The sequence below is a fragment of the Arvicola amphibius genome, chromosome X (genome assembly GCF_903992535.2).
Source record: "Arvicola amphibius chromosome X, mArvAmp1.2, whole genome shotgun sequence".
Classification (NCBI taxonomy): domain Eukaryota; kingdom Metazoa; phylum Chordata; class Mammalia; order Rodentia; family Cricetidae; genus Arvicola; species Arvicola amphibius.
The window spans coordinates 137,411,899-137,438,602 of NC_052065.1; the positions used below are offsets into that span (position 1 = coordinate 137,411,899).

A 26,704-nucleotide genomic window follows, 5' to 3' on the forward strand; every position below is an offset into this window, starting at 1 on the left:
CCATCACTTTAATTTTGCAGGATCCCTTTAAGAGAACATTGCCCCCATGACAGCAGGAAGCAATTCTAGAAGACGACATCCCCCTCCCCCACAAAGAAAAGTTTGTCTATAGAGCTGGGAACACTCTTTAGGGGTTGTTGATTATTACTTGTACTAGATAGAGGGTTGGGGTAAAAACTATGTTTGTTAAAAAAAGGGGGGATAGTAATAGTGGGTATTAGAGTGAATACTTGTGAGCTATTATCTATGGATAATTTACATTGGTATAGCTTTTGTATATTGATACAAGTTCAAATTATATATATTACTTTTGTTTACATTTATACACCTATACAAAGTTATTTTTTCAGATTGTATATATGTATGTTTCTACCTCAGTTTAGGACATTTTGTATATTGATATAACTTTTAGGTGTTTGAGATGGCATGTCTCAGCAGGATTCTAGACACACACAAAGAGATAGGCTGTACAATAATAACTTTAAGAAACACCTCCATCTATGGAAATAAGTAAACTACAGGATACAACAATAGTGCTTGACATACTTGGGCCATGTTATCAGAATGAATGACAGCAGATACCCAAAGATAGCACTGCTTGGAGGAATGCACAAGATAAGGTGAAGAGGAAGACCAAAAACAAAAACAAAACCCAAAACAAAACAAAATAAAATGCTGAATAGATAGCATAAAATGGAAGACTGTAGAACCTTGGGTATGACAATAACACAAGCATTTAGGATTACCTAGGATAGGAACAACCAGAGAGCCACCATAAAAGGGCTGCCCATGCAAGCTTCAGCATTCCCGGGGCATCCAGACAGTGGTGGCACAGGCCTTTAATCCCAGCACTCGGGAGGCAGAGGCAGGTAGACCTTGTGAGTTCAAGGCCAGCCTGGTGTACAAGAGCCACTTCCAGGACAGGCTCCAAAGCTACAGAGAAACCCTGTCTCAAAATAATCCAAAACCCAAACCAAAAAAACATTTCTGGGGCATAAATGACTATATATATATATATATATGCATATATATGTATGTATATACCTATATATATATATATATATATATACATTTTTTAATGTGTATACGTGTTTTGCCTGCATGTATACAAGTGCACTATGTGTGAGCTTAGTGCCCATAGACCAACCCCAGAACTGGGGTAACAGATGAAAGGAAACTGGCCAAATTACATCCTTGTCAAGAGCAGCAACTGCTCTTAACTACTGATCTATCTCTCCATGGCCTGTTCTTATATTTTTTAAAAAATTTCTTTTATTTTTTGATTATAATATAATTATATCATTTCCTCCCCTCCCTTTCCTTACTCCAAACCTTTCGATACATGACCCACCCCCCATATTTATGGCTTCTTTTTTCACTGTTTTATATGTATATTTCCCTAAATACATAAATGTAACATGTATAATCTCTATAATTTTACTTTTATGTGTGATTTCAGGGTTGACCATTTGGTATTGGAAGACCAGTTGAGGTATTCTTCCTCTGGTGAGGACTACCTCTCCTCCAACTTCCAGCATTCCCTTGTTGCTTTAAGTTCTTTGTATAGGGTTGAGGTCTTCTGGGCTTTTCCTCATCCATATTAGTATGTCTACTGTTGTTGTCCTTGTTTGGCTCATGTGTAAGCAGTCATATATTGGTGAGACTTTAGGAGTATGTTTGACATTCCTAAGAGACAGAATCTCACAACAAACTCTCTGCTACTCTAGCTTTTACTTGCTAATATATTTTCTAAAACTTCTCATTGACTTTTATTGAGTGGTCTAATTTCTCTACTTTTTTTTGCCCCTGATTCTTTTGCTTCCTACATGATCCATTCTGTTGGTGAGTCTTTCCACTGTTTTTTTTTTTTAACATTTTGAGTTTTTCCATTTCTACCAGCATTTCAGTTTAGCTTTTGTTCAGCAATTATTATTATTTTTTTTAAATTTATTTATTTATTATGTATACAATATTCTGTCTGTGTGTATGCCTGCAGGCCAGAAGATGGAACCAGACCTCATTACAGATTGTTGTGAGCCACCATGTGGTTGCTGGGAATTGAACTCAGGACCTTTGGAAGAGCAGGCAATGCTCTTAACCGCTGAGCCATCTCTCCAGCCCCCTCAGCAATTATTTTTGTTAAATTTTATTTTTATATCTTGGGTTGACTTCTGCATTTCATTTATGTTTTTGTTTTTGTTCTTTTGGGTACATTTATGTCTTTGAGTTATTTGAACACAGTTGCAATTATTCTTTTAAGTTCTCTGCCTGGAAGTTTTTCCAGGTCATTTACATTTAGGTGCTATTATTATGTGATTAGCACTTTATGGAAGAGTCATACTGTATTGTTATTTTTTCCTGTTCTGGGACTTGCACATCTTAAGTAGTATGTTGGTCAATGTTTTTCATGTTTTCCCTATGTCTTTCTTTTAAAACCTCTCTTCTTTTAGCAGAGAAATTTACAATGTTCAGGAGAAGGTTGAGATGCTCATTTTCCCCTTTGGGGCTTATTAAAGAAGTTCTGGAGTGGTGTAGGTAGGCCCAAGTAAACTAAGTCAGATCTTCTATATGAAGAAGGCTGTGTTGGTTGTATTCCTGAAACTGATGTTGGATTTCCCTCTGTATGCTGTGATTACTGTTAATGAATAAATAACTGTTTTGGCCCTATAGCAGAGCCATAAGGGGAATAGAGGTAGGTGGGGAAAACTAGACAGAATTCTGGGAGAAAGGAGGAGTTGGAATTACCATGTAGCCCTGCCGGAGACAGATGCCAGAACTTTTGCCCATAAGCCATAGCCACATGGCCATACACAGTTTAATAGAAATGGGTTAAATTAATATATAAGAGCTAACCAAAAAGAAGCTAGAGCTAACAGTTCAGGCCAAGCAGTGTTTTAAATAATATAGTTTCTGAGTGTTTATTTCTGGGTTAAGCAGTCAGGAACAAACAAGCAGCTCTCTCCTCCTCCAACACTGAAACAAAATTCTTAGGAGCTATAGGTCAGCACAGTGTAGAAGTTCATGGTCTTTGCCTTAACTGTGGCTCCTGGATATATAGGTAGGCCTAAGAAGGGTAGGCCCTAGTTCTTCTCTAGTGCAAGAGGGACAATATGGGTGGGCCTAAGTAGGGAAAGCCTGGTCTCCTTCTTGCTACAGAGGATATGCAGGCTGGGATCCTGGAGCAAAAATCTTGGGAGCTATAGGCAGGCCTAGTATAGAAGGCAGTGGGTAGCACCTGAAGTATGATTTCCAGAAAGCATAGGAGGGCTTTCAACGGGGGAAATGGTATGAATGAGGTCATTCAGGCTGGTACAGGGGATCCCAAGGAGGTATGGGTTGGTCTAAGCAAGGGAAGCAAGGTCTCCTTACTTTCTGCTGAGAATGCTAGTCCTTATATGTGAAACCCAAGCATTCAGGAAGCTGGAACAGTAGAATCACTAGTATGAGGCCAGGTGGATCTATATAGTAAATTTAAGGACTGCTGGGGCTACATTACAAGACATTGTCTTAAAAATAAAGTGCAAAACAAATAAAGGCAAAACAAAGAGTGACAAAAGCAGCCATCCTTGAAATGTTTCCTAGTTAGAGATTATCCTGTCTGAAAATTAAGTATGATGTTAGCTGTAACAAAACAAAACAAAATCAAAAGGTTATTGAAATTGCTTCCAAAGCAATGGGGAAAATTAACTAAAAAAACACACCCTATTTTGGAGAGAGCCAAACTATTTTTTTCATAAAATCATTATTCTTTAGAAAAAGACTTAAGAAATCCAAGAAACTCCTGTATACTTACAAGTGAAGAAGAGTGTGGATTCATACAGGCGAATGGTCTTTGGCTTAATACATAAATCAACACTGGCAGTATCCAGGCTCCGTTGGTGAGTCTTAGAATTATAGCATGATGCTGAGCGGCAGTGGTCTCGAAGCCAGACATAATCAAAGCGCATTACAACATTAGCATATTGCAGCTCTAAGAGAAAGATCAGATTAAACAGAAATATTTATTTAGGAAAATTAAATACCAATAGTAAAAAACATTCTTTTCTAAAAGACTTTTTACTAACAAACAATTAGAGTAATAAATGATGGAGGACTCTCATTGGTTAATAAAGAAACTGCCTTGGCCATTTGATAGGCCAGCCCTTAGGTGGGTGGAGTAGACAGAACAGAATGCTGGGAGGAAGAGGGAAGTGAGGCAGTTGCCATGCCTCTCCTCTCTGGGTCAGTCACCATGGAGCCAGCTGCCAGGTCAGACATGCTTAATCTTTCCCGGTAAGCCACCATCTTGTGGTGCTACATAGATTATTAGAAATGGGTTAAGCAAGATGTGAGAGTTAGCCTATAAGAGGCTGAAACTAATGGGCCAAGCAGTGTTTAAATGAATACAATTTGTGTGTTGTTATTTCGGGGCATAAGCTAGCCATGCGGGATGAAAAGCAGGCCTGCTTGCCTCATCACTACAAATAAAGGGCAGTCCCTTGGCAGTTGTTAAAAATACTATACAATTTCTATGATACAAATGGCATGATTTTGATATACAAGGCACATAAGACTATAAAATGCTTAGATGTATGTCTAAATAGGAGAGAGTGCACAAGATGTATTTTGTACTATTCTAGCAATTCTATTATGTCAAAGAAACAAAAAAATTGGAATTAACAGAAAGTAAATGACTTTCCTATATACCAGTTTACCTATTTAGTGAAAGTAAAATTTATAAAAGCAATAGAAACTCTATGTCTGGAAATGAAATATGAAATGCAATATGAAGAAATCTATTAAACTATTCTAGAAGACTTGAAGGAAGCCAACACATAGAAATACCATGTTCACATATAGGCAATTTCAAAACTAGAAGAGATAAATTCACTTAGAAATCAATGCAAAAATTTCATGTACCAATCTATATCTTAGAGAGTTTCATATATTTTAAAAAAGTAATTCTAAAACTCATTTTTAAAAATGATAAAGTTACAATTTTGCAAAAGAGAATATGAAACACCAGCTATAAAACTTTTACATATAATAGTACAGAATAGGTCAAGAAAACAGAGTGGCATTCCCTACTAGACCCATAAATACATGGAAATATGGCATATGAAAAAATGTGTCATTTTATAAAAGCATAAGAAAGGTTGACTTCACTAAAAATGACAGTGGAAAAATCATCTGGGAACAGGAAATTCTTATCATTAAGAAATCAACACTTCTGATGGGTTAAAATATATACAATGAAAACTTTAAATCTCTGAAGATAGAAATTGTAGAAGATACTAGCAAATAGAAAGACCCTCCCATGTTCATGTATTGGTAGACTCAATATTGTGGAAAGGACCATTCTACCACAAACAAGTTATAGATTCAATACAATTCCAATCCAAACCTCACAACATTCTTTACAGAAATAAAATTAGAATCCTAAAATTCATATGGAACCAGAAAAAAATCCCAGATAGTCAAAGCTATCCCAAGCAAAAAAGAACAATGCAAGATATATTACAGAGTATAAAAACAGCATGGTCTCCCCAACCCTCCCCTTCTCCCTTCTCTCTCCACCTCTCCCCTCCCCCACCTCACCCCAACCCACCCCCATGTTCCTAACTTTTGCCTAGGAGGATCTATGATGTAGGTGTGTCTTCTATTTATCTGATGATTTCATTGGTTAATTAATAAAGAAACTGCTTGGCCTGATAGGTTAGAACATAGGTGGGTGGAGAAGACAGAACAGGATGCTGGGAGTGAGGCAGATGCCTCGGGCAGTCGCCATGAAGCCAGTCACCATGTCAGACATGCTGAATCTTTCCCGGTAAGCCACCACCTTGTGGTGCTACACAGATTACTAAATATGGGTTAAAGCAAGATGTGAGAGTTAGCCAGTAAGAGGATAAAGCTAATGGGTCAAGCAGTGTTTAAATGAATACAGTTTGTGTGTTGTTATTTCGGGGCATAAACTAGCCAGGCAGCCAGCAGCCGGGCAGGATGAAAAGCAGGCCTGCCCGCAGCTCTTCACTACAGATCTATATGTTTTTATTTGGGTTCACTTTACTTAGGTTCTCTAGGATCATGAACTATAGGCTCAATGTCCTTTGTTTATGGCTAGAATCTACTAATGAGTGAGTACATACCATATTCATCTTTTTGGGTCTGGGTTATCTCACTCAGGATAGTGTTTTCTATTTCCATCCATTTGCATGCAAAATTCAAGATGTCATTGTTTTTTACCACTGAGTAGTACTTTAATGTGTAGATGTACCACACTTTCTTTATCCATTCTTCCACTGAGGGGCATCTAGGTTGTTTCCAGGTTCTGGCTATTATAAATAGTGCTGCTATGAACATAGATGAACAAATGCTTTTGTAGTATGATTGGATATCTCGGGTATGGAGAGCTTGGGGGTGTGGGATGGTTGAGATGGAGGAAGGATGGATATGGGAGCAGGGAAAAAGATACCTTAATTAAGGGAGCCATTTTGGGGTTGGCAAGAGGCTTGGCTCTAGAAGAGTTCTCAGGTGTCCATGGGGATTTCCCCAGCTAGGACCCTGGACAGTGGAAGGGAGGGTGCCTGAACTAGCCTTGTCCTATAGACAAGATATAGACTGATAACTATCTTGAATATCACCATAGAACCTTCATCTGGCAACAGATGGAGATAGAGACAGAGACCCACATCACAGCACTGGACTGAGCTCCCAAGGTCCAGTTGAAGAGCAGAAGGAGGGAGAATATGAGCAAGGAAGTCAGGACCATGAGGGGTTGGTCCACCCACTGAGACAGTGTGCCTGAGCTACTGGGAGCTCACCAAATCCAGCTGGACTGGGACTAAACGAGCATGGGATCAAACTGGACCCTCTGAATGTGGCTGACAATGGGGGCAGACTGAAAAGCCAATGATAATGGCACTGGGATTTGTCTCTACTGTATGTACTGGCTTTTTGGGATCCTAGTCTATTTGGATGCATACCTTCCTAAGCCTGGATGGAGAGGGGAGGGCCTTGAACTTCCCACAGTGTACGGTACCCTGCCCTCTCTTAGGACTGGAGGGGGAGAGGGAAGGGTGAGTGGGTGAGTGGGAGGGAAGTGGGAGGAGGGGAGGAAGTGGAAATTTTGAATGGTATTATTCATAAAGTAATAAAAACCAGTATGGTACAGCACTTGTACATATATAGACACATATATACAAAGACATATAGACCAATAAAACAAAATAAAATTATGGGTTAATTTAAATTTTAAGACCTAGTTATTAATAAGCCTTAGTAATAGGCCAAACAGTTTATAATTAATATAAGCCTCTATGTGTTTATTTGAGACTGAATGGCTGTGGGACAGGGCAGGACAAAAATTTTAATCTACAAGACTTAACCTCAATTATGATGGTCTCTTCCTAATAAGTGAATTCTTCAGCCTCAGCTGACCATCATCGATTATTCCAGAAAAGCAAAGTTTTATTTTAGTGGTTTTGGGCTCTTGTTAATCAAAGCTGAGTCTTCAGCTCCAGCTGACCAAATACTACATATTCTTTACACAAACAGCCTGTCAGTCATTGCTTCCATCTGAAACTTTATAAGCCTGGCCTCTAATTGTTTCACAATACTCAACATTCTTTATCTAAAGGCTTCTGAATAGTCCACTGAATTCTCAATATTCAATGGATTTTCTAGCCCAAAGATCCAAAGTTCTTTTACAATCTTGCCAAAACCTGCATGGTCAAGTCTGTCATAACAACACTCCACTCCTGGTACCAGTTTCTGTTTTCATTAGGATTATCACTGCTGTGAAGAAACACCATGTCCAAAGCAACTTGGGGAGGAAAGGGTGTATGTGGCTTACTTTCACATTACTGTTCATCATTAAAGGATGCCAGGACAGGATTTCAAACAAGGTAGGAACCTGGAGGTAGGGGCTGATGCAGAGGCCATGGAGGGATGCTGCTTACTGGCTTGCCTTATTACTTATAGAATCCAGAACCACCAACCCAGAGGTGACACCACCTACATGTTCATGTATTGGTAGAGTCAATATTGCGAAAATGACCATTCTACCATAAACAAGTCATAGATTTAATACAATTCCAACCCAAACCCCACAACATTCTTTACAGAAATAAAAATAAAATCCTAAAATTCATATGGAACCAGAAAAAAATCCCAGATAGTCAAAGCTATCCTGAGCAAAAAAGAACAATGGGCTGTACTCTTTACCATTAATCATTAATTAAGAAAATGCCCCAGAGGCTTGCCTGTAACTGTTAAGGAGAAATTTTCTCAATTGAGGTTCCCTCCTCTCTGATGACTCTAGCTATGTCAAGTTGACATAAAACTAGACAGCACAGTTAGCTAAGTCCTCATTGATTCAAACTCTCACTTCTCTTTTTCATCAGTGCTAACTACCTAAGGCACAGGTCTATAATCCTGGTACTCTGGAAGCTGAGACAAAAGGATCTTGAGTTTGAGGCCAACAGAGTTTAGATAAGGAGAACTAGGCTAGCTTGTATTACATAATGAGACATTGTCTTAAAAATGATAGATGTATGGATAGATGATAGGCAGATAGACAGACAGATAGATAGAAAGACAGACAATGGAAATCCTGCTATTTGTCATGACCTAGATTGTTCTGCAGGACATAATGCAGAATGAAATGTAGCATGAATAATAAAAACCCAGAGACAGATATTAGGGTTTAACCAGAAGATCAGAAAAGCAAAACAGCCAGCCATAGGTTTTTACTTCCACCTCAGACAGAAAATGGGTGATCCTGCTTCAAAAAATCCTCAGACTGAGACTCAGCTGATACCTGTCTGCTCCCATCTTATATTCCTCTCTAGTGCTGGAATTAAAGGAATGCAAAATCACCACCTAGCCTCTATTGCTAACTATTGTGGCTTCTGGTATTAAAGGTGTGTGCCACCACTGCCTGACTTGTATGGCTGACTAGTGTGGCTGCTTTGTAGTGATCTTCAGGCAAGCTTTATTTATTATAACACAAATAATATACCACTATAGTTTCCCATTTGTCTAAAATTTAAAAAGGCTATGACTAATATAAGAAAAACTATATACAATGAGTACAATAAATATATACAATATATACAAGCAACAAATACAGCAGCAATGTCAAGTCCATTTGCATTTGATAAATTCAGAGAAAATACTCCATATCTACACTTTCTTTGTGAGTCCAAAGCTTGCACCTAATTTCCTTTCTATCATAACTTGCTTTCTGAGTCTGGTAAACAAGGAAAACTATAACTATCTAGTCATCAACTCGCTCAGAGACCCAAGTGTAATAGAAGACTCCTATTTCATTTCTGGCCACCCAGACCTGAATTATCACACAGAAACTATATTAATTACAACACTGCTTGGATGATTACTCAGGCATATTTCTAGTTAGCTTCATGTTATTAAAACATCTTTTTTATTAAAAATTTCCGCCTCCTCCCCGCCTCCCATTTACCCCCTCCCTCCTCTAGTTCCCCTCCCTCTCCTGTCCAGAGAGCAGTAAGGGTTCCCAGCCCTATGGGAAGTCCAAGTTCCTCGCCCCTCCATCCAGGTCTAGGAAGGTGAGCATCCAAACAGGCCAGCCCCCCCCCCCAAAGCCAGTATGTGTAGTAGGGTCCAAATCCCGTGTCATTGTATTTGGCTTCTTAGCAGCCCTTATTGTCCACCATGTTCAGGGAGACGGGTTTTATCTCATGCTTTTTCAGTCCCAGTCCAGCTGGGCTTGGTAAGCTCCGAATAGATCAGCCCCACCATCTCAGTGGGTGGGAGCACTCCTCACAGTCCTGACTTCCTTGCTCATGTTTTCCTGATGTAGGTGTGTCTTCTATGTATCTGATGATTTCATTGGTTAATTAATAAAGAAACTGCTTGGCCTCATAGGTTAGAACATAGGTGGGTGGAGTAGACAGAATAGGAAGAAAGAATTGAGGTAGATGGCTAAGGCAATTGCCCTGCCTCTGTTCTTTGAAACAGATGCGATGGAGCCAGCTACCAGGACAGACATGCTGAATCTTTCCCAGTAAGACACCACTCATGGTGTTACACAGATTATTAGATATGGGTTAGTCAAGATGTGAGTAAGAGGCTGAAACTAATGGCCAGGCAGTGTTTAAAAGAATACAATTTGTGTGTTGTTATTTTGGGGCATAAGCTAGCCGGTGGCCGGGAGCTGGGCGGCGGGAATGCAGCCCCGCAGCTCCACACTACATTTTCCCTCCTTCTGTTCCTCATTTGGACCTTGGGCGCTCAGTTCGGTGCACCAATGTGTGGCTCTGTCTTTATCTCCATCCATCGCCAGATGAAGATTCCCTCACGGTCCTGACTTTCTTTCTCATATTCTCCCTCCTTCTGCTCCTTGTCAGGACCTTGGGAACTCAGTCTGGTGCTCCAATGTGGGGCTCTGTCTCTAGCTCCATCCATTGTCAGATGAAGGTTCTATGGAGATATGCAAGATAATCATCAGTATGGCTATAGGATCTGGCCTTTTCCGACTCCCTCTCCTCAGCTGCCCATGGAACTAGGGGCATCTCACTGGATACCTGGGAACCCCTCTAGAGTCAAGTCTCTTAATAATTCTAAGATGGCTCCCTTAATTAGGATATATGCTTCCCTGCTCCCATATCCACCCTTCCTATATCCCAAGCATCCCATTCCCCCAAGCTCTCCCTATCCTCCCCTTCACGCTTTTCTCTCCCCATCTCCCCTAGCCCCAACCCACCCCACCCCCAAGTTCCCAATTTTTGCCGGCAAACTTGTCTGCTTCCAAAATCCAGGAGGATAACTATATGATTTTCTTTAGTTTCACATTCTTATTGTCTTCTCAAGGATCACGAATTATAGGCTCTATGTCCTTTATTTATGGCTAAAAACCGATTATGAGTGAGTACATCCCATGTTCATCTTTTTGGGTCTGGGTTACCTCACTCAGAATGGTGTTTTCTATTTCCATCCATTTGCATGCAAAATTCAAGATGGCATTGTTTTTTACCGCTGAATAGTACTCTAATATGTATATATTCCACAGTTTCTTCATCCATTCTTCCACTGAAGGGCATCTAGGTTGTTTCCAGGTTCTGGCTATTACAAATAATGCTGATATGAACATATTTGAACAAATGTTTTTGTAGTATGATTGGGCATCTCTTGGGTATATTCCCAAGAGTAGAATTGCTGGGTCCTGGAGTAGGTTGATCCCGAATTTCCTGAGAAACCGCCACACTGCTTTCCAAAGTGGTTGCACAAGTGTGCATTCCCACCAGCAATGGATGAGTGTACCCCTTACCCCACAACCTCTCCAGCAAAGGCTATCATTGATGTTTTGGATTTTAGCCAATCTGACAGGTGTAAGATGGTATCTCAAAGTTGTTTTGATTTGCATTTCCCTGATAGCTAAGGAGGTTGAGCATGACCTTAAGTGTCTTTTGGCCACAAAGCAAACTTCCACAGATACAAAAAAAATTTAGTAACCAGCTGTATCTTATTGGATCACCATGGAATAAAGTTAGAATTTAACAACAATTCTACCCCCAGAAAGCCCCAAAACTCATGGAAACTGAACAGTCAACTACTGAAACACACCTGGGTCAGGGAAGAAATAAAGAAAGAAATTAAAGTCTTCCTTGAACTCAACAAAAATAAAGACACAACATACCCAAACCCATGAGACACTATGAAAGCAGTGCTAAGAGGATAGTTCATAACTCTAAGTTCCCACATTAAAAAAAAAACGGAGAAAGCACTCATTGGAGACTTAACAGCACACCTGAAAGCTCTAGAAAAAAAGCAGACTCACCCAGGAGTAGTAGAAGATTGAAAATAATCAAACACAGAAAACAATCCAAAGAATCAATGAAACAAAGAGCTGGCTCTTTGAGAAAATCAATAAGATTGACAAGCCCCTATCCAAACTAATCAAAAGGCAGAGGGAGAACACACAAATTAACAAGGTCAGAAATGAAAAGGGGGACATAACAACAGACACTGAGGAAATTCAGAGCGTTATTAGATCTTACTACAAAAGCCTATATGCTACAAAGTTGGAAAATGTAAAAGAAATGGACTTGTTTTTAGATAAATACAATATACCAAAATTGAATCAAGACCAGGTAAATAATCTAAATCGATCTATAAGTCCTGAGGAAATAGAAGCTGTCATAAAAAAAAACCCTCCCAACCAAAAAAAAAAAGCCCACGACCAGATGGGTTTAATGCAGAATTTTAACAGAACTTCCAAGAAGAGCTGATACCTATACTCCATAATGTGTTTCACATAATAGAAACAGAAGGTCATTGCCAAACTCTTTTTATGAAGTTACAGTTACCCTGATACCAAAACCACACAAAGACTCAACCAAGAAAGACAATTACAGACCAGTCTCGCTCATGAACATCAATGCAAAAATTCTGAATAAAATATCATCTGGTATAAATTAAGTGAGTTTAATATGCAAAACAATTCTTTCTGTGTACTGCAAATCAGTAACTATGTTGAGAGGTTCTTTAAAATCCCTTAGTACCATGAGAATAGCATATAAGTCTGACTTTTGAACAGAATCACAAGGGCTTTGATCCAATTTACTTAAATTTTCTGATTTGTAACCTGCCTTTCCTGACTTATTTGAATCTGTATAGAATATAGATGCTCCAGTTATTAGTGTGTCCCATACAATATGAGGAATGATCCAGTTAGCTCTTTTTATAAGTTGAATTCTCTTGAGTTTGGGATAGTTGTTGCTTATCTGCCTAAATTACTACAAGTTGATGTGGGATTCCCATCTATATGTTATGAATATGTTTTATTACCATTGGTTATTTTTTTTTTTTCGAGACAGGGTTTCTCTGTGGCTTTGGAGCCTGTCCTGGAACTAGCTCTGTAGACCAGGCTGGTCTCAAACTCACAGAGTCCGCCTGCCTCTGCCTCCCGAGTGCTGGGATTAAAGGCGTGTGCCACTATCGCCCGGCTTACCATTGGCTATTAAAGAAGCTGTTTTGTCCAATGATTTAGTAGAGTAAAGCCAAGCAGGAAATCTGAACAGAGATATAGAGAGAAAGGAGGCACAGTCAAAAGATACCATGTAGCTGCCGAAGGAGAAAGACACCAGCTGCCAGTCAGAACCTTACCAGTATGCCACACCCTCATGGTGATTCAGAGATTAATAGAACTGAATTAATTTAAGATGTAAGAGTTATCTAGAAATATGCATAAACTATTGGTCAAACAGCATTGTAATTAATATAGTTTCTGTGTGATTATTTGCATGCAGGTGGCCAGGAAACAAATGACCAGTCTCTGTTTCCAAAATGGTACACCAACATGAGGCAACTACATCCACATAAAACCTGAGAGAGTTTGAGGAGTTCTAGACACAAAAGAACAGATGTAATCATGACTTCTTGGTAGCTGTATTTTTTTCAGATTTGATCTGTTTGCTAGAAGCAAGTAGAGGCAAGATTACTTTAAGAGAAGGCTTCTTGACTCAGTGGTAGCAGGAAAAACTACATAGTTCATTTAAGAAGGCTTCTTGGTTCATGCTAGTTGCTGTTCATGAACAGCTCTGGGTCTTTCAGGAGGCCGAGCACTTGAATGGGGTTTTTGGGCAATGTGTCACAAGTTACTTGGTTGGCAGCATGGGCCAACTACTTCCCAGAGTTGAGGTGGTGGGTGCAGCTCCTATCTGGCAGTCCCAGAGCTGGTGGTAAACTACCTCTGCCATGTTAGAAGGCCAAGAGAGGCAGAGCCAGCATCCAGGGCTGCCCTAACCACACTGTTTACCATTTTAAAGTGCTTCCAGTCAGAAAATGATTAGAGATACACAATAAAGACAGATTCAGACAGAAAAATAACCTCTGAACAGGTCACAGTGTGTTTAAAAACTTTACATAGGCTTGGGAGAGAGATGATAAAGAGTATAGAGAGTTTTAAAAAGAAATAGTTTGGAAAAATACACCGAGAGTCTGGATTATGCATACTCTTCTTTGAATTTTTTGACTATAAATGTCTTTCTGTGCTTTTTTTAATTTTAAATGTATCTTGACTTCAAAGTTTGGGTTTAAAGATATGCTGCTTTGGAAAAGATGTTCTGCTTTTGTTTCCACAGAGGATAAATATCTGTGGATTCCTTATTGGCTAATATGGTTTGATCAAACAAGATCCCCTGAAGCAATGGCCCATATGATCCAATATCCTTGAAAGCTTCAGAATTGCTAGCCGAGATGGACCTACCAAACAGGATACCCCATGAAAGACCTGATTAACAGTACCCCTAATCAATAGGAAACAGTCTAGAGAACAACATGCAAATTCCCTAAATGATTGTCTATAAATGTTTGCTTACATTTAAAGGGGATATGCTATAAATATGAATACTTTGCATTAGTATGGATCATGGTTTATTGGTACAAATTTAAGATCAATTTTGTTATATGTATATTTATGCTCTTGATTAACCTATTGTGTTCATGTACCTCATTAAAAATGTTATGTATAATTAAGAAATGCAGGCTAATAGTCATCTATAATAGTCAAACTTGTAGTAATGTTAGTTATGTTTTCTAGATGCACAGATATATATTTCAGATGGATAGGTATTCTTCAAACCTTTCAAAGAATTATAAAACACGCATTTAAAATGTATCTTAGAACTTTTTATGAAAATGAGACACATTTGCTCCCAGCAGCACAATCTACTTCAAGAGGATGATGGGCATCGAAGAGGCTCCATATGGAGTTTGTTAGCAATTTGGGCAAGAAACTGCTCTTGCCTGGACTGCTTGATGATATGCTGAATGAATTGGACATGCAGGACCCATGGAGCAATGACTGCTGAACTTACGTAAAGGTGAAACAATCCTTCAGGGTACCTGCTCCTTAAAAGAGTCTACCAGAAATTCTACAGGACACAGAAGAAAGTGACTGGCAAACTGCCAATAGAGGCAAAACAGTCTTTGAAATTTCCTGCTTCATGGAAAACTCTTCTGTATACTATGGCCCTCTAGGCTGAAGATGAATGCCACAATGTTACAGAAGAACTTTGGGTGACTGTCCAGGCAGCAAGATATTTCTGTCAATTCTAGAATTTTGGAAGTTGCTTATAATGCACTTCCTTTTAACTTAGGTAATATTATATCCTTCTTGGGACTTTTATAGAGTTGAAGAATAGATAGTTATAATTTTCCTTAGTTATGATAAAAGGTAAAATAGACATAAATGTTGTAACTGTAATTATTTCTTAATACCTGTTTTGTTATATGCAATTTGACTATGCTAAAGTTAAAACCCTCATTTTTGTTTAGATAGGGGAAATGATATGGGATTCCCCTCTGTATGCGATGAATATGTTTTATTATCATTAGTTATCAAAGAAGTTGTTTTGGCCAATGGCTTAGAAGAGTAAAGCCAAGCGGGAAATCTGAACAGAGCTATATAAAGTAGACAAAGTTAAGGAGATGCCATGTAGCTGCCAAAGGAGAAAGACACAAGCTGCCAGTCAGAACATTACCAGTAAGTCACAGCCTCGTGGTGTTTCACAGATTAATAGAAATGGATTAATTTAAGATGTAAGAGTTAGCTAGAAATATGCCTAAGCTATTGGCCAACAGTGTGGTAATTAATATAGTTTCTGTGTGATTATTTGTGTCTGGGCAGCCAGGAAACAAATGAGCAGTCTCCATCTACAACAAGCTCTTTGCCAGGGTTCACTTTCTGTCCATAATTTGACAATTTCATCATTATTAAAAGGTCCAATAGTTACTGCTGGGTCTATTCCTGCTAATTAATGAAGTCTCAATCTTAATTTTCTGTCCTATTAAAGGGCCAAGGCAGTTTATTAACCAATGAAAGTAACACATAGACAGATGACCCTCCTCCATCAATGAAGCATCTGTAGTCATTGCTGATATAATCAAGTTTAAAAGTTATAATGATTGCCATCTTTATAAGGAGAGGCTTACTTCAAAATAATGTAGAAGGCAATGTAATGGAAGCAAGATAGAAGTGATGATTCTATAAACAAGCAAAGAAACAAAAAAAGCCAAGAATTTCTGGTATCTAAAAGAATATAGAATAGGTTAACTGAAGAAAGATTCTGTCGAAGACCATTGAAAGGAGTGCAGCCTTGCCAATATTATGATTTTCCAAAGACACTCATTGTGAGAAAATATATTTCTATGTTTTACTCAATCTGTTTACTTCTCTAGTTGGCCATGTTAACCTGGAAGAGTGAGCCTAAAAATGAAGTGTTCTAAAGTTTCATGTAATAGCCAACTTTATTCAGAACATCAGATAATTTATACTCTGAGGGTTAAGAGGAATCACCTGAGTAAAGTATACAATTACCAGGACAAGCCACATGTGGCAAAACCATGTTTTTTTTCATAGAGGCATATGAATAACAACAGCTGAAACAAACTCACATTTATTCATTACAACTGGTAGGAGCATGAAAGCAAATTCTAAGAACAATTCTGTGCTTTTGAAGAAACTGAGGTCCCAAGACTCTTGTTTTATTGGAGTTTTCTCACAAGCACTCAGAATTTCCCTCATACAACTCCATTCTTGGAGTGTGTTCTGACACTATTCAGTTTGAAATCCTTTCAGAAGCCTTAGGAATCAATACAATGGGTAAAGCTCGCTCTACCCTTTACCTTGTAGTGCTTTCTGTGGTTGTAATATTCCTAGTCTATATGCTTTAAACACTTTACCATGGCTATTGAGGCTTTCTTTTTTTCTTGGATGATACAGGGTATGGAGTTTGGCTGGAACACTGCAGAGTTAACTCTAACTAAGCTGGGATTTTAGTGTGCTATCTGTTTTTACCACAATTAAAAATTAATATGTCCTCACACATCTCTTACCCAAATGATCTTCATGTTGGAGCCAAGTACAATTCATAGACTTGGAAGATGTATGGCACCAATGGATGGATAAGGAAAATAAACTTTTAAAGTTGGACAGGTAAAGAGCTTGACCTATGTCTCCTCTCTTCATCAAATTCTGGAACCTGCTTTGTAGGTGCAACAACTTATGGCACCACATCCTAGAAGACAAGAGAGAGTAACATAATTTTTATTAGGCCATGGGAATAATGATACAATTATAAATATAGCTATAAGTATTAAAAAACAATAGGTTTAATGATCTCAATTAGACAAACCAGATAATCTGAAAAGCATAGTTATCTTAATTTGTGGTATGGGAAGAAGAAGAAAGCCATGTAACCAAGAAAAGTCTAAGTGGTTCTTCATGTGACTCTATTTAATTACCTGACAAATATGTAGTAAAGTTAGTAAAAACCAACAAACTAATTTTGAGTTGACTTGTATGTGTGTGTATATATTATATATTATATATTATATATTTATTATATATTATACATTATATATTATGTATATGTGTGTATATTTTATATGTACATTTATATGTATGTTTGATAATACGTACTGAATTTTATGTTGATTTATGGGATGAAACTAATAACATATAAATACCATAGCTAGAGAGTCAAAAGACTTTAGCGATTTCTTGGAAGTATTCTGAAATAACAGGCTATGAAGTTGGTGACTAAAGTTAAATTTTTTGAGCTTTTGTGGATGAGAGCAGAGAAGAGAATGATAAAAGGCCTCTACTGATATGCATATGGCTTATATTTGTTTTCTTCACTGTTTCTTGTTTCTCACCTCATGCAGAGAGGTTATATATATATATATATATGTGTGTGTGTGTGTGTGTGTGTGTGTGTGTGTGTGTGTATGTGTGTGTGTGTGTGATGGGCTCCATAAATGAGTTATGAATTTTCTATTTTTAAAATGTTAAAAACATAAAATAAAGGTAGATGAAGGTAATATGTGATTTGTAAAGTCTAAAATATTTGCCATCTCTTCAAAGATCTTAACCCACAGTCTAATACTTAATTTTTATTCAAATATACCCTGCAACATAAAATAAGTCCTTCCAAATCCACTCTTGAGAAGTTGTAAATTCATTCATTACTTATTTTTCCCAATAAATATTAACTCATATTAATTATATAACAGAATTTATCTCTCTCTGCTTGCTTGTTCCTGCTACCAAAGCTACAGTTAGTTGCTCCTGTTGCCAGGACTTCCCTTAAATCATTTGCCAAAATAAATACTTACTTTCAAAAAAGTTGTTTTGTCAGATATTTTGTCATACCAATACAACTTGGAAAACTAGGAGCATAACAAGGACACAACTATAAGGACTGAACTGAGTGTGACAGACTTGCAGACACAGATATTCTCAGGCACAAACTGAGGGATTGATAGAAAAGCAACCAGGGTCAAGGTGGGAGGACATCCATTGGAAAAGGTAAATATGAGCCTCAGACACTGAAGATTATATGTGAAAATGTAATTACTCAGAACACCAGAAAGAAGACTATAGCTGTGGGTGGACAAAGCACAGGTATACCTTTTATCAGCAATGATGAAAACCAGGAAAGCAAGGAATGGTATATTCAATCCTTGGAAGTAAACAATTGCCACTCAAAATTGAAATCTTGAGAAAACATATTTTTGAGTTTAATATAAATAGAAAAGTTTATTATAGATTCATAGGTAGGAGTCAAAGGAGAGAAGGAGGGAGGGAAGAATATAGATAGAGAACAGGGCTCTTGTATAAGAGGAAGGGTCCCAGGAGATAGGATAACATCAAGTTGTTAGTCTGGGGCCTTTTTAAAGGACTAATGGGAGAAACTGGGATGAAGTATGGGGAGAAGTATGAGTTGATTATTAGTTCAGTTGTCCCAGCAAGGTGCAAAAGCACTCTCTTAGGGGATAATAAAGAAACAAGAAGTGTTTAACTCTGGCACTGCTCCAGCAAGGGCATGTATGGAACTTCTGCTTTGAGGTCCTAACCTTACCAGACCAGTTTCTGTCTCCTGTTCTCATCATTCTCCTCATCTAAAGAAGTAACGCTGAAATCATTTAGGAGTCAGACCAGGGATCAGAGCCCACAAATACTCTTTGGCAATTCTGGCCTCTGGCAGTACAGAACCAGGGACATTTTTAATTTGTGGCCAAGGGCATGAATCGAGGCCCCAATACCTAATAGTCTGTCCTGTTTTTTTGTTTTTCTTCTTGTTTTGTTTTTTTATCTCCTGTCCTCATCTTTTCCTCCTCTGAAGAGGTAACCTTAGCTTTCATTAGGGAACTAGGGTCGTGATCTACATAGTCTTTTAAAGTTGAGTAGAGTTGTCAGGTGCAGCAGTTGGAGTACTACTGCAGTGGATCTTTCTAAGGGACCCTGAATGTTCATCAGTAGTTTTATCTGAATAATTGTTATATGTAGGGTGGAAAAGAACTTCTTTGATGGTACCTATAAAGAGATATAAGAAAGTAAAGGCAAGAATTAGCATTCCTGTGAAGTTGAAGCCTTGGAGACCCTAAAGTGTTAGAAATGCCAGAGCTGTGGGATACCTGCCTAGGAAAGCTGTTAATAGAGAGTAGAACCAGCCCAAGAGAGAGAAGTGTGTTGCAATCAACAAAGCTGAAAGGAGTTGGAGATCTGAAGAGCAATTTGACATTAAACATGGAGATATAGAGTTTGGAGTCTACCCAGCTGGGTTTTGGTCCTGCTTTGGTTCAATATTTTCTCATTATGTTTCCCTTCATCCCTTTTGGAACAGTAATGAATATCCTGTGTCATTATATGTTGAAATATATGATCTGCTTTTTCATTTTGATTGTACAGGGGTTAAAGTTAAAAGAGTGCATGAATCTCGGAAGAGACTTTGAACTTTTAAACAAGTTTGAGACTGTTATAGGCTATGAGGGATTTTAGAGGTTGGACTAAATGCATTTTGCACTATGTTATGACTACAGGTGTATGGAGGCCAGGTAGTAGGATGTGGTGGTTTGAATAAAAATGGCCCCTTAAGGCCCACTGGGAAACGCATTATTAGAAGGTGTGGCCTTGTTGGAGTAGGTGTGGCCTTGTCGAAAGAAGTGTGTCATATGGAGAGGGATTTGAGGTTTCAAAAGCTGAAGCCATGCTTAGTCCTGGGAGGTCCTGCTGCTCAGAGGTTGCAGTCTATCATGGACTGGCAGCTCTCTCCAAGCTGGGCAACATGGGTAACTCCCTCTCCCTGGTGGAAGGCACCCTGTTTTCTGGTAGACCTTATTTGGAAACTGTCTCTAGGACTGGATGCCTGACTTATTTCTAATATGACCCTGGAAGCAGTTCTCTGCAAAAACTCTTCCCCCTGCTGCCCACATGGTAATTAGACATTGTGCTAGGAACATTGCAATAGGACCACGCTTCCACATATGATAACTAAGACTTGTAACTAGGAGCTTTATGATAGGAGCATGTTGTTTAATGCAAATTCAGTGATTTCCCAGCTACTGTTCCCAATCCTATATTTTCCCTATACTCTGGAGTAAAGTTGAGCAGAGTCACTGAAGTAGTCTCCTAGACAGCTGTCTTCCTCATGTTCACAGGCTGTTCAAGGCTTTCTGTCATTGCTTCTACTCCTTGTCCTTGTTGACTAGTAGCTAACAGGCTGTGAGGATAAAGGGGAGCCACAGACTAGTGGTTCCCTGTCTCTTCCTGCTGCCTGAAGATCCATATGTAGAATTCTCAGCTATATTTCCATGACCAAGTCTGCCTACATACTACCATGCTTCTTGTCATGATGATAATAGATTAAAACTCTGAACTGTAAGCCAACCTTAATGAAATGTTTTCCTTTATAAGACAAAATAGGGTTATATTAGCAATCCAAATCCTAGGCAGAAAACCAAAAGAGGCCCAAACAAAGGACATTTTCACATGTCAGGATTAAAGTTCATTAGCATCTCTTGATGGGCTTACAATGTTTATTCATTGGACTTTTCTCAAGGGTTTTTCATTGGTCTCCAAAGCTGGACTCCAGAGTGATGAACCCAGAATCTGAGCCAAGGTCATAATGTTCTATATAGGAGCAGCATCTTCCTAATCAAGAAGAAAATCCTTAATGAGAAAATATTGTCTAAACAGCATCTCATACAGAGTTGTGATTTCATGGACTGCTAAGAAAAGAGCCATTTTAATCTTTGGTTATAATTTCCTGATTGGGTATATAAGACCATGGGGATGGCCAAAATTAAGCATTTTTTTCTTTTTAACTATTAAGTCCAGTTGAGAATATTACCCTTGGGAGTCATTTTATCTTGAGATAAGCCTCTAAAACAAAAAAAGTAAAATCAGTTGCTCTTCATCTGTTGAGAATGAACCAAAGGCCTCGCTTGACCATAGAAGCATGGAAGTATGTATCCCTCTGTGTTGATTCTCCTCACAAACATACTTTTAATATAGAGAAATATAGATATTTCTAGACAAAAACAACCTAAAACAATTTATGACCAGCAAGCTGACAGTAGTGTATAATGAATTCTTAAGAGTGTCTCAATCACAAGGGCATAAAACAATAAATTTTGTAACAGGAGTAGATGAATAACTAGGTAAGAATACATTATATCCGTCATAATAAGAGTTTTCATTGTTGTGAAGAGACACCATGATCATGACAACTCTTATAAAGAAAACATTTGGAGCCAATATCCTGAAACAGAAGACCCATCGGAGGGGTGAGTGTGTTTCTGACCAGCTGACCAGCCGACTGCAGAAGCCCAGGTCACGGAGCACAGACATTCCTCGACACCCTAATCTTTCTGGTCATTCTGCAGGGGTTTCTCCCCGCAGCTACTGCCCTTCTCTTCCTATCCCATCCCAGCATCCCTAAGGGACCCCTCCCCTCCTTCTTGGCCACAAGATGCCCCCTGCTCTGCCCATATTGGGGCTGGGACCCGGTGGTAAGTGGCGGAAGATCCTTTGTTTCACTTAGTTTGCCGGTGGCGAGCTGGGCCTCTTGTCTGGGAGATTCCTGCCCAGCAAAGAGCCAATATCCTGTAACAGAAGACCCATTGGAGGGGTGAGTGTGTCTCTGACCAGCGGACTGCAGAAGCCCGGGTCACGGAGCACAGACATTCCTCGACCCCCTAATCTTTCTGGTCATTCTGCAGGGGTTTCTTCTCGCAGCTACTGCCCTTCTCTTCCTATCCCATCATAGCGTCCCTAAGGCACCCCTCCCCTCCTTCTTGGCCACAAGACCCCCCTGCTCTGCCTGTACTGGGGCTGGGACCCAGTGGTGAGTGGCGGGAGATCCTTTGTTTTACTCAGCTTGCCGGTAAAACTGGGCCTTTTGTCTGGGAGATACCTGCCCAGCAAGGAGCCAATATCCAGTAACAGAAGACCCATCGGAAGGGTACCTGCCCAATAAAAAGCCCTTATCCTGTAACAGAAGATCCATCGGAGGGGTTCCTGGCCAACAAGGGGCCATAATCCTGTACCAGAAGAACTATTGGAGAGCATTTGAAGGAATATACCCAAGAGATGCCCTATCATATTACAAAAGCATTTGTTCAACTATGTTTATAGCAGCATTATTTGTAATAGCCAGAACCTGGAAACAACCTAGATGCCCTTCAATGGAAGAATGGATAAAGAAAGTGTGGAATATATACACATTAGAGCACTACTCAGCGGTAAAAAAACAATGACATCTTGAACTTTGCATGCAAATAGATGGAAATAGAAAACACTATTCTGAGTGAGGTAACCTAGACCCAAAAAGATGAATTTGGATGTACTCACTCATCAGTAGATTCTAGACATAAATAAAGGTCAGTGAGCCTATAATTCCTGATCCTAGAGAAGCTAAATAAGAAGGTGAACCCAAAGGAAAACATAGTTATCTTCCTGGATATTGGAAGTAGACTAGATTGCCAGGCAAAAATTGGGATCTTGGGGGTGGTGGTGGGGTGGTGGTAAGGGGTAATGGGGAGATGTGGAGAGAAAAGTGAGGAGTGGAGGATGGGGAGACCCTGGGGGAATGGGATGGTTGGGATGGAGGAAGGGTGGATAGGGGAGCAGGGAAGAAGATGTCTTAATTAAGGGAGCCATTTTAGGGTTAGCAAGAGACTTCACTCTAGAGGGGTTCTCAGGTATCCATGGAGATGTCCCCAGCAAGTTCCTTGGGCAGCTGAGGAGAGGGAGCCTGAAATGGCCCTTTCCTATAGCCATACTGATGAATATCTTGCATATCACCATAGAAGCTTCATCTGGCGATGGATGGAGATAGAGACAGAGACCCACATTGGAGTGCAAGACTGAGCTCCCAATGCCCAAATGACGAGCTGAAGGAGAGAAAACATGAGCAAGGAAGTCAAGACCTTGAGGAGTGTGCCCACCCACTGAGATGGTGGGGCTGGTCTAATGGGAGCTCACCAAGGCCAGATGGACTGGGACTGAAACAGCATGGGATCAAACCCGATTCTCTGAACTTGGCGGACAATGAGGGCTGACTGAGAAGCCAAGAACAATGGCACTAGGTTTTGATCCTACCGCATGTACAGGCTTTGGGGGAGCCTACTCTGTTTAGATACACACCTTCCTGTACCTGCATGGAGGGGGTTGGAACTTGGACTACCTTAAGGACAAGGAACCCTGACTGCTCCTTGGAATGGAAAGGGAGAGGGAGGAGAGTTAAGGGAGGGGGAGGGAAATGGGAGGTGGAGAGGAGGAAATTTTTAATAATAATTAAAACTAAATAAAAAATGAAAAAAGAAAACATTTAATTGGAATGATTCACAGTTTAAGAGGTGTAGTCAATTATTATCATGATAGGGAGCCTGGCAGTGTGCAGGCAGATGTGGTCCTGGAGTAGACAGCAGGAAGTCAACTAAAACACTGGGCTGTATCCTGAGCCTGCTCCCACAGCGACACACTTCCTCCACCAAGGCCATACCCAGTCCAACAAAGTCACACCTCCTAATAGTGCCATTCTCTATAAGATTATGAAGATCAATTACATATACTACCACAGTGTCTAACACAGTACTGTAGCAAGTTTTTCTCTGTGCTGTCAGTTCCCAAATAACAACACAGAGACTTGTTATTAAATATGAAAGCTCAGCCTATATAGGTTAGGCTTTCCCAACTAGCTCTTATAAACTAAATTAATCCATTTGTATTAATCTAACATTTGGCCCCATGATTTTCTACCTTTCTTCCATCTTGCAATTCTGGTTTCCTCTTTTATCCTCTGGTGTTTCTTCTATACCTAGATTAATCTCCTTTTCTTCTCTCTTTTTGCCTGGAAGCTCTGCCTAACCTCTTCCTGCCTGACTATTGGTAATTCAACTCTTTATTAAACCAATCAGAAGGTATGTTGGAAAAATGATACCTTTACAGTGTACAAAAAGATTATTTGACCATATAGTAATTAGCAAACCTTTAGAACTAATATGGGAGAAAGAAAATAACAAATAATAATTTAACCAACCAGAAAAATCAATCCCCCAAACACAGAAATTCTCAAAACTCAAAAATGACAATGTACAGACATAGACTGCAACTGAACAGAGTGGACCAAGAGGTGAGTGGCCGGCTGACCAGCTGGAGAGCCCAATCTCTAGGCCCTAGGCCCTGGGGCAAAATCCTAAATCCTGCCCTGATCTGCATTGGCATACTAGCCAGCCAATGGGCAAACCTCCTTCTGGCATGCTGCTACAGGAAAAAATCCATCAAAATGAAATCTCAATTATGAATATCTATGCCCCAAATACAAGGGTAGCCACACATGTAAAAGAAACATTACTGAAGCCTAAATCACACATCAGACCCCACATACTAATAGTAGAAGACTTCAAGACTCCACTCTCACCAACGGACAGGTCAGCCAGACAGAAATTTAACTGAGAAATAAGAGAACTAACAAATGTCATGAATCAAATGGACTTAATAGGTAGCTATAGAACATTTCACCAAAACACAAAAGAATATACCATCTTCTCAGCACCTTATGAAACCTTCTCTAAAACTGACCATATACTCTATAACAAAGCAAAACTCAACAGATGAAAAAAATTGGAATAACTCCTTGTATCCTTATTGAATCACCATGACTTCAAGTTAGAATTCAACAACAACACTAATTGCAGAAAGCCTAAAAACTCAAGAAAACTAAACAATGCCCAACTGAATCACTCATGGGTCAAGGAAGAAATAAAAAAAAGAAATTAAAGACTTCCTAGAATTTAATAAAAAATAAAGGCACAACATACCTAAACCTACAGGACTACAGGATACTATGAATGCAGTGCTGTAGATAGAAATTTCTGTCCTGCAGCTGTGCAGTCCCAAAGAAACAGAGGCACATATTAATTGTAAACTATTTGGACTATTAGCTTATATTGATTATTAACTAGATCTTACAACTTAAATTAACCCATAACTCTTATCTAAGTTTATCCACATGACTTGGTACCTTTTCTTAGTAAGGTATTCTCACCTTACTTTCTTTGTGTTTGGCTGGTAACTATGTCTCTGCCTTTCCTTTTCCCAGAATTTTCTTAGCCTGGTCACCCTGCCTATACTTCCTGCCTGGCTACTGACCAATCAGTGTTTTATTAATAAGACTGACAAATCTCTACAGTGTACAAGAGCAATATTCCACAGCACAGTGCTAAGAGAAAATTTCAGAGCACTAAATGCCTACATAAACAAAGTGAAGAAATCTCACACTAGTGACTTAACAGCACACCTGAAAGCTCTAGAACAAAAAGAAGACTCACCAAGGAAGAGTAAATGACAAAAAATAATCAAGTTGAGGGCTGAAATCAATAAAATAGAAAAAAATAATCAAAGAATCAATGAAACAAGGAGCTGGTTCATCAAAAAAAAGTCAACAAGATAGACAAACCCTTACCAAACTAACTGAAAGGCAGAGAAACTATCAAAATTAATAAAATCAGAAATGAAAAGGGGGGCATAACAATAGACTCTGAGGAAATCCAGAAAATCATTAGGTCATACTTAAAAAAATCTGTACTCCACAAAATTAGAAAATCTAAAAGAAATGGACAATTTTCTGTATAGGTACAACATACCAAAATTAAATCACTACCAGATGAACAACTTCAATAGACCTACAACTCAAAAGGTGATAAAAGCAATCATCAAAAGTCTCCCAACCATAAAAGGTTCAGGGACAGATTATTTTAGTACAGAATTCTATTAGACTTCAATGAAAGTTTAATACCTATACTCCTCAAATTGCTCCACAAAGCAGAAACAGGAGAAACATCGCTGCTGTGGGATAATGCACTTGAACATTGTAAAGATTTGCCACTCATCTTGGTTTAATAAAATGTTGATTGTCCAGTAGCCAGGCAGGAAGTATAGGGTGGGACAACAAGACTAGGAGAATTTTGGGAAGAGGAAAGGCAGAGACACAGTCACCAGACAGATGCAGAAGAAGCAAGATGAAAATGCCTTACTCATAAAAGACACCAAGCCACATGACTGAATACAGACAAAAATTATGGGTTAATTTAAATTGTACGAGTAGTTAACAATAAGCCTGAGCTAATTGGTCAAACACTTTAAAATTAATATAAGCCTCTGTGTGTTTCTTTGTGATTGAATGACTGTAGGACTGAGGGGGGAGCAGAAACTTCTGTCTACACATTGCCAAACTCTTTTTACAAAGCTACAGTTACCCTGATACCCAAACTAAACAAGGACATTACTAAGAAAGAGATTACAGACCAATCTCCCTTGTGAACATTGATGTAAAATTATTCAATAAAATAATGGCAAACTGAACACATCAAAAATTATCCACCATAATCAAGTTGA

The 26,704-nt window shown here is 39.1% G+C and overlaps 1 protein-coding gene across 2 annotated transcripts in view; it reads right to left on the reverse strand.

Annotated features, from left to right (window-relative positions):
* Tmlhe (trimethyllysine hydroxylase, epsilon) overlaps positions 1-26,704 on the reverse strand; it is a 114,485-nt gene that overhangs the window by 47,916 nt on the left and 39,865 nt on the right. For both annotated transcript variants that reach the window (XM_038316837.1, XM_038316836.1), the window contains exons 2-3: positions 16,858-17,039; positions 3,794-3,970 (exon numbers count right to left, since the gene is read on the reverse strand). In XM_038316837.1, the coding sequence (XP_038172765.1) occupies positions 3,794-3,970; positions 16,858-17,038 (358 nt within the window). In that variant the 5' untranslated portion in view covers position 17,039. The remainder of the gene's footprint in view (positions 1-3,793; positions 3,971-16,857; positions 17,040-26,704) is intronic.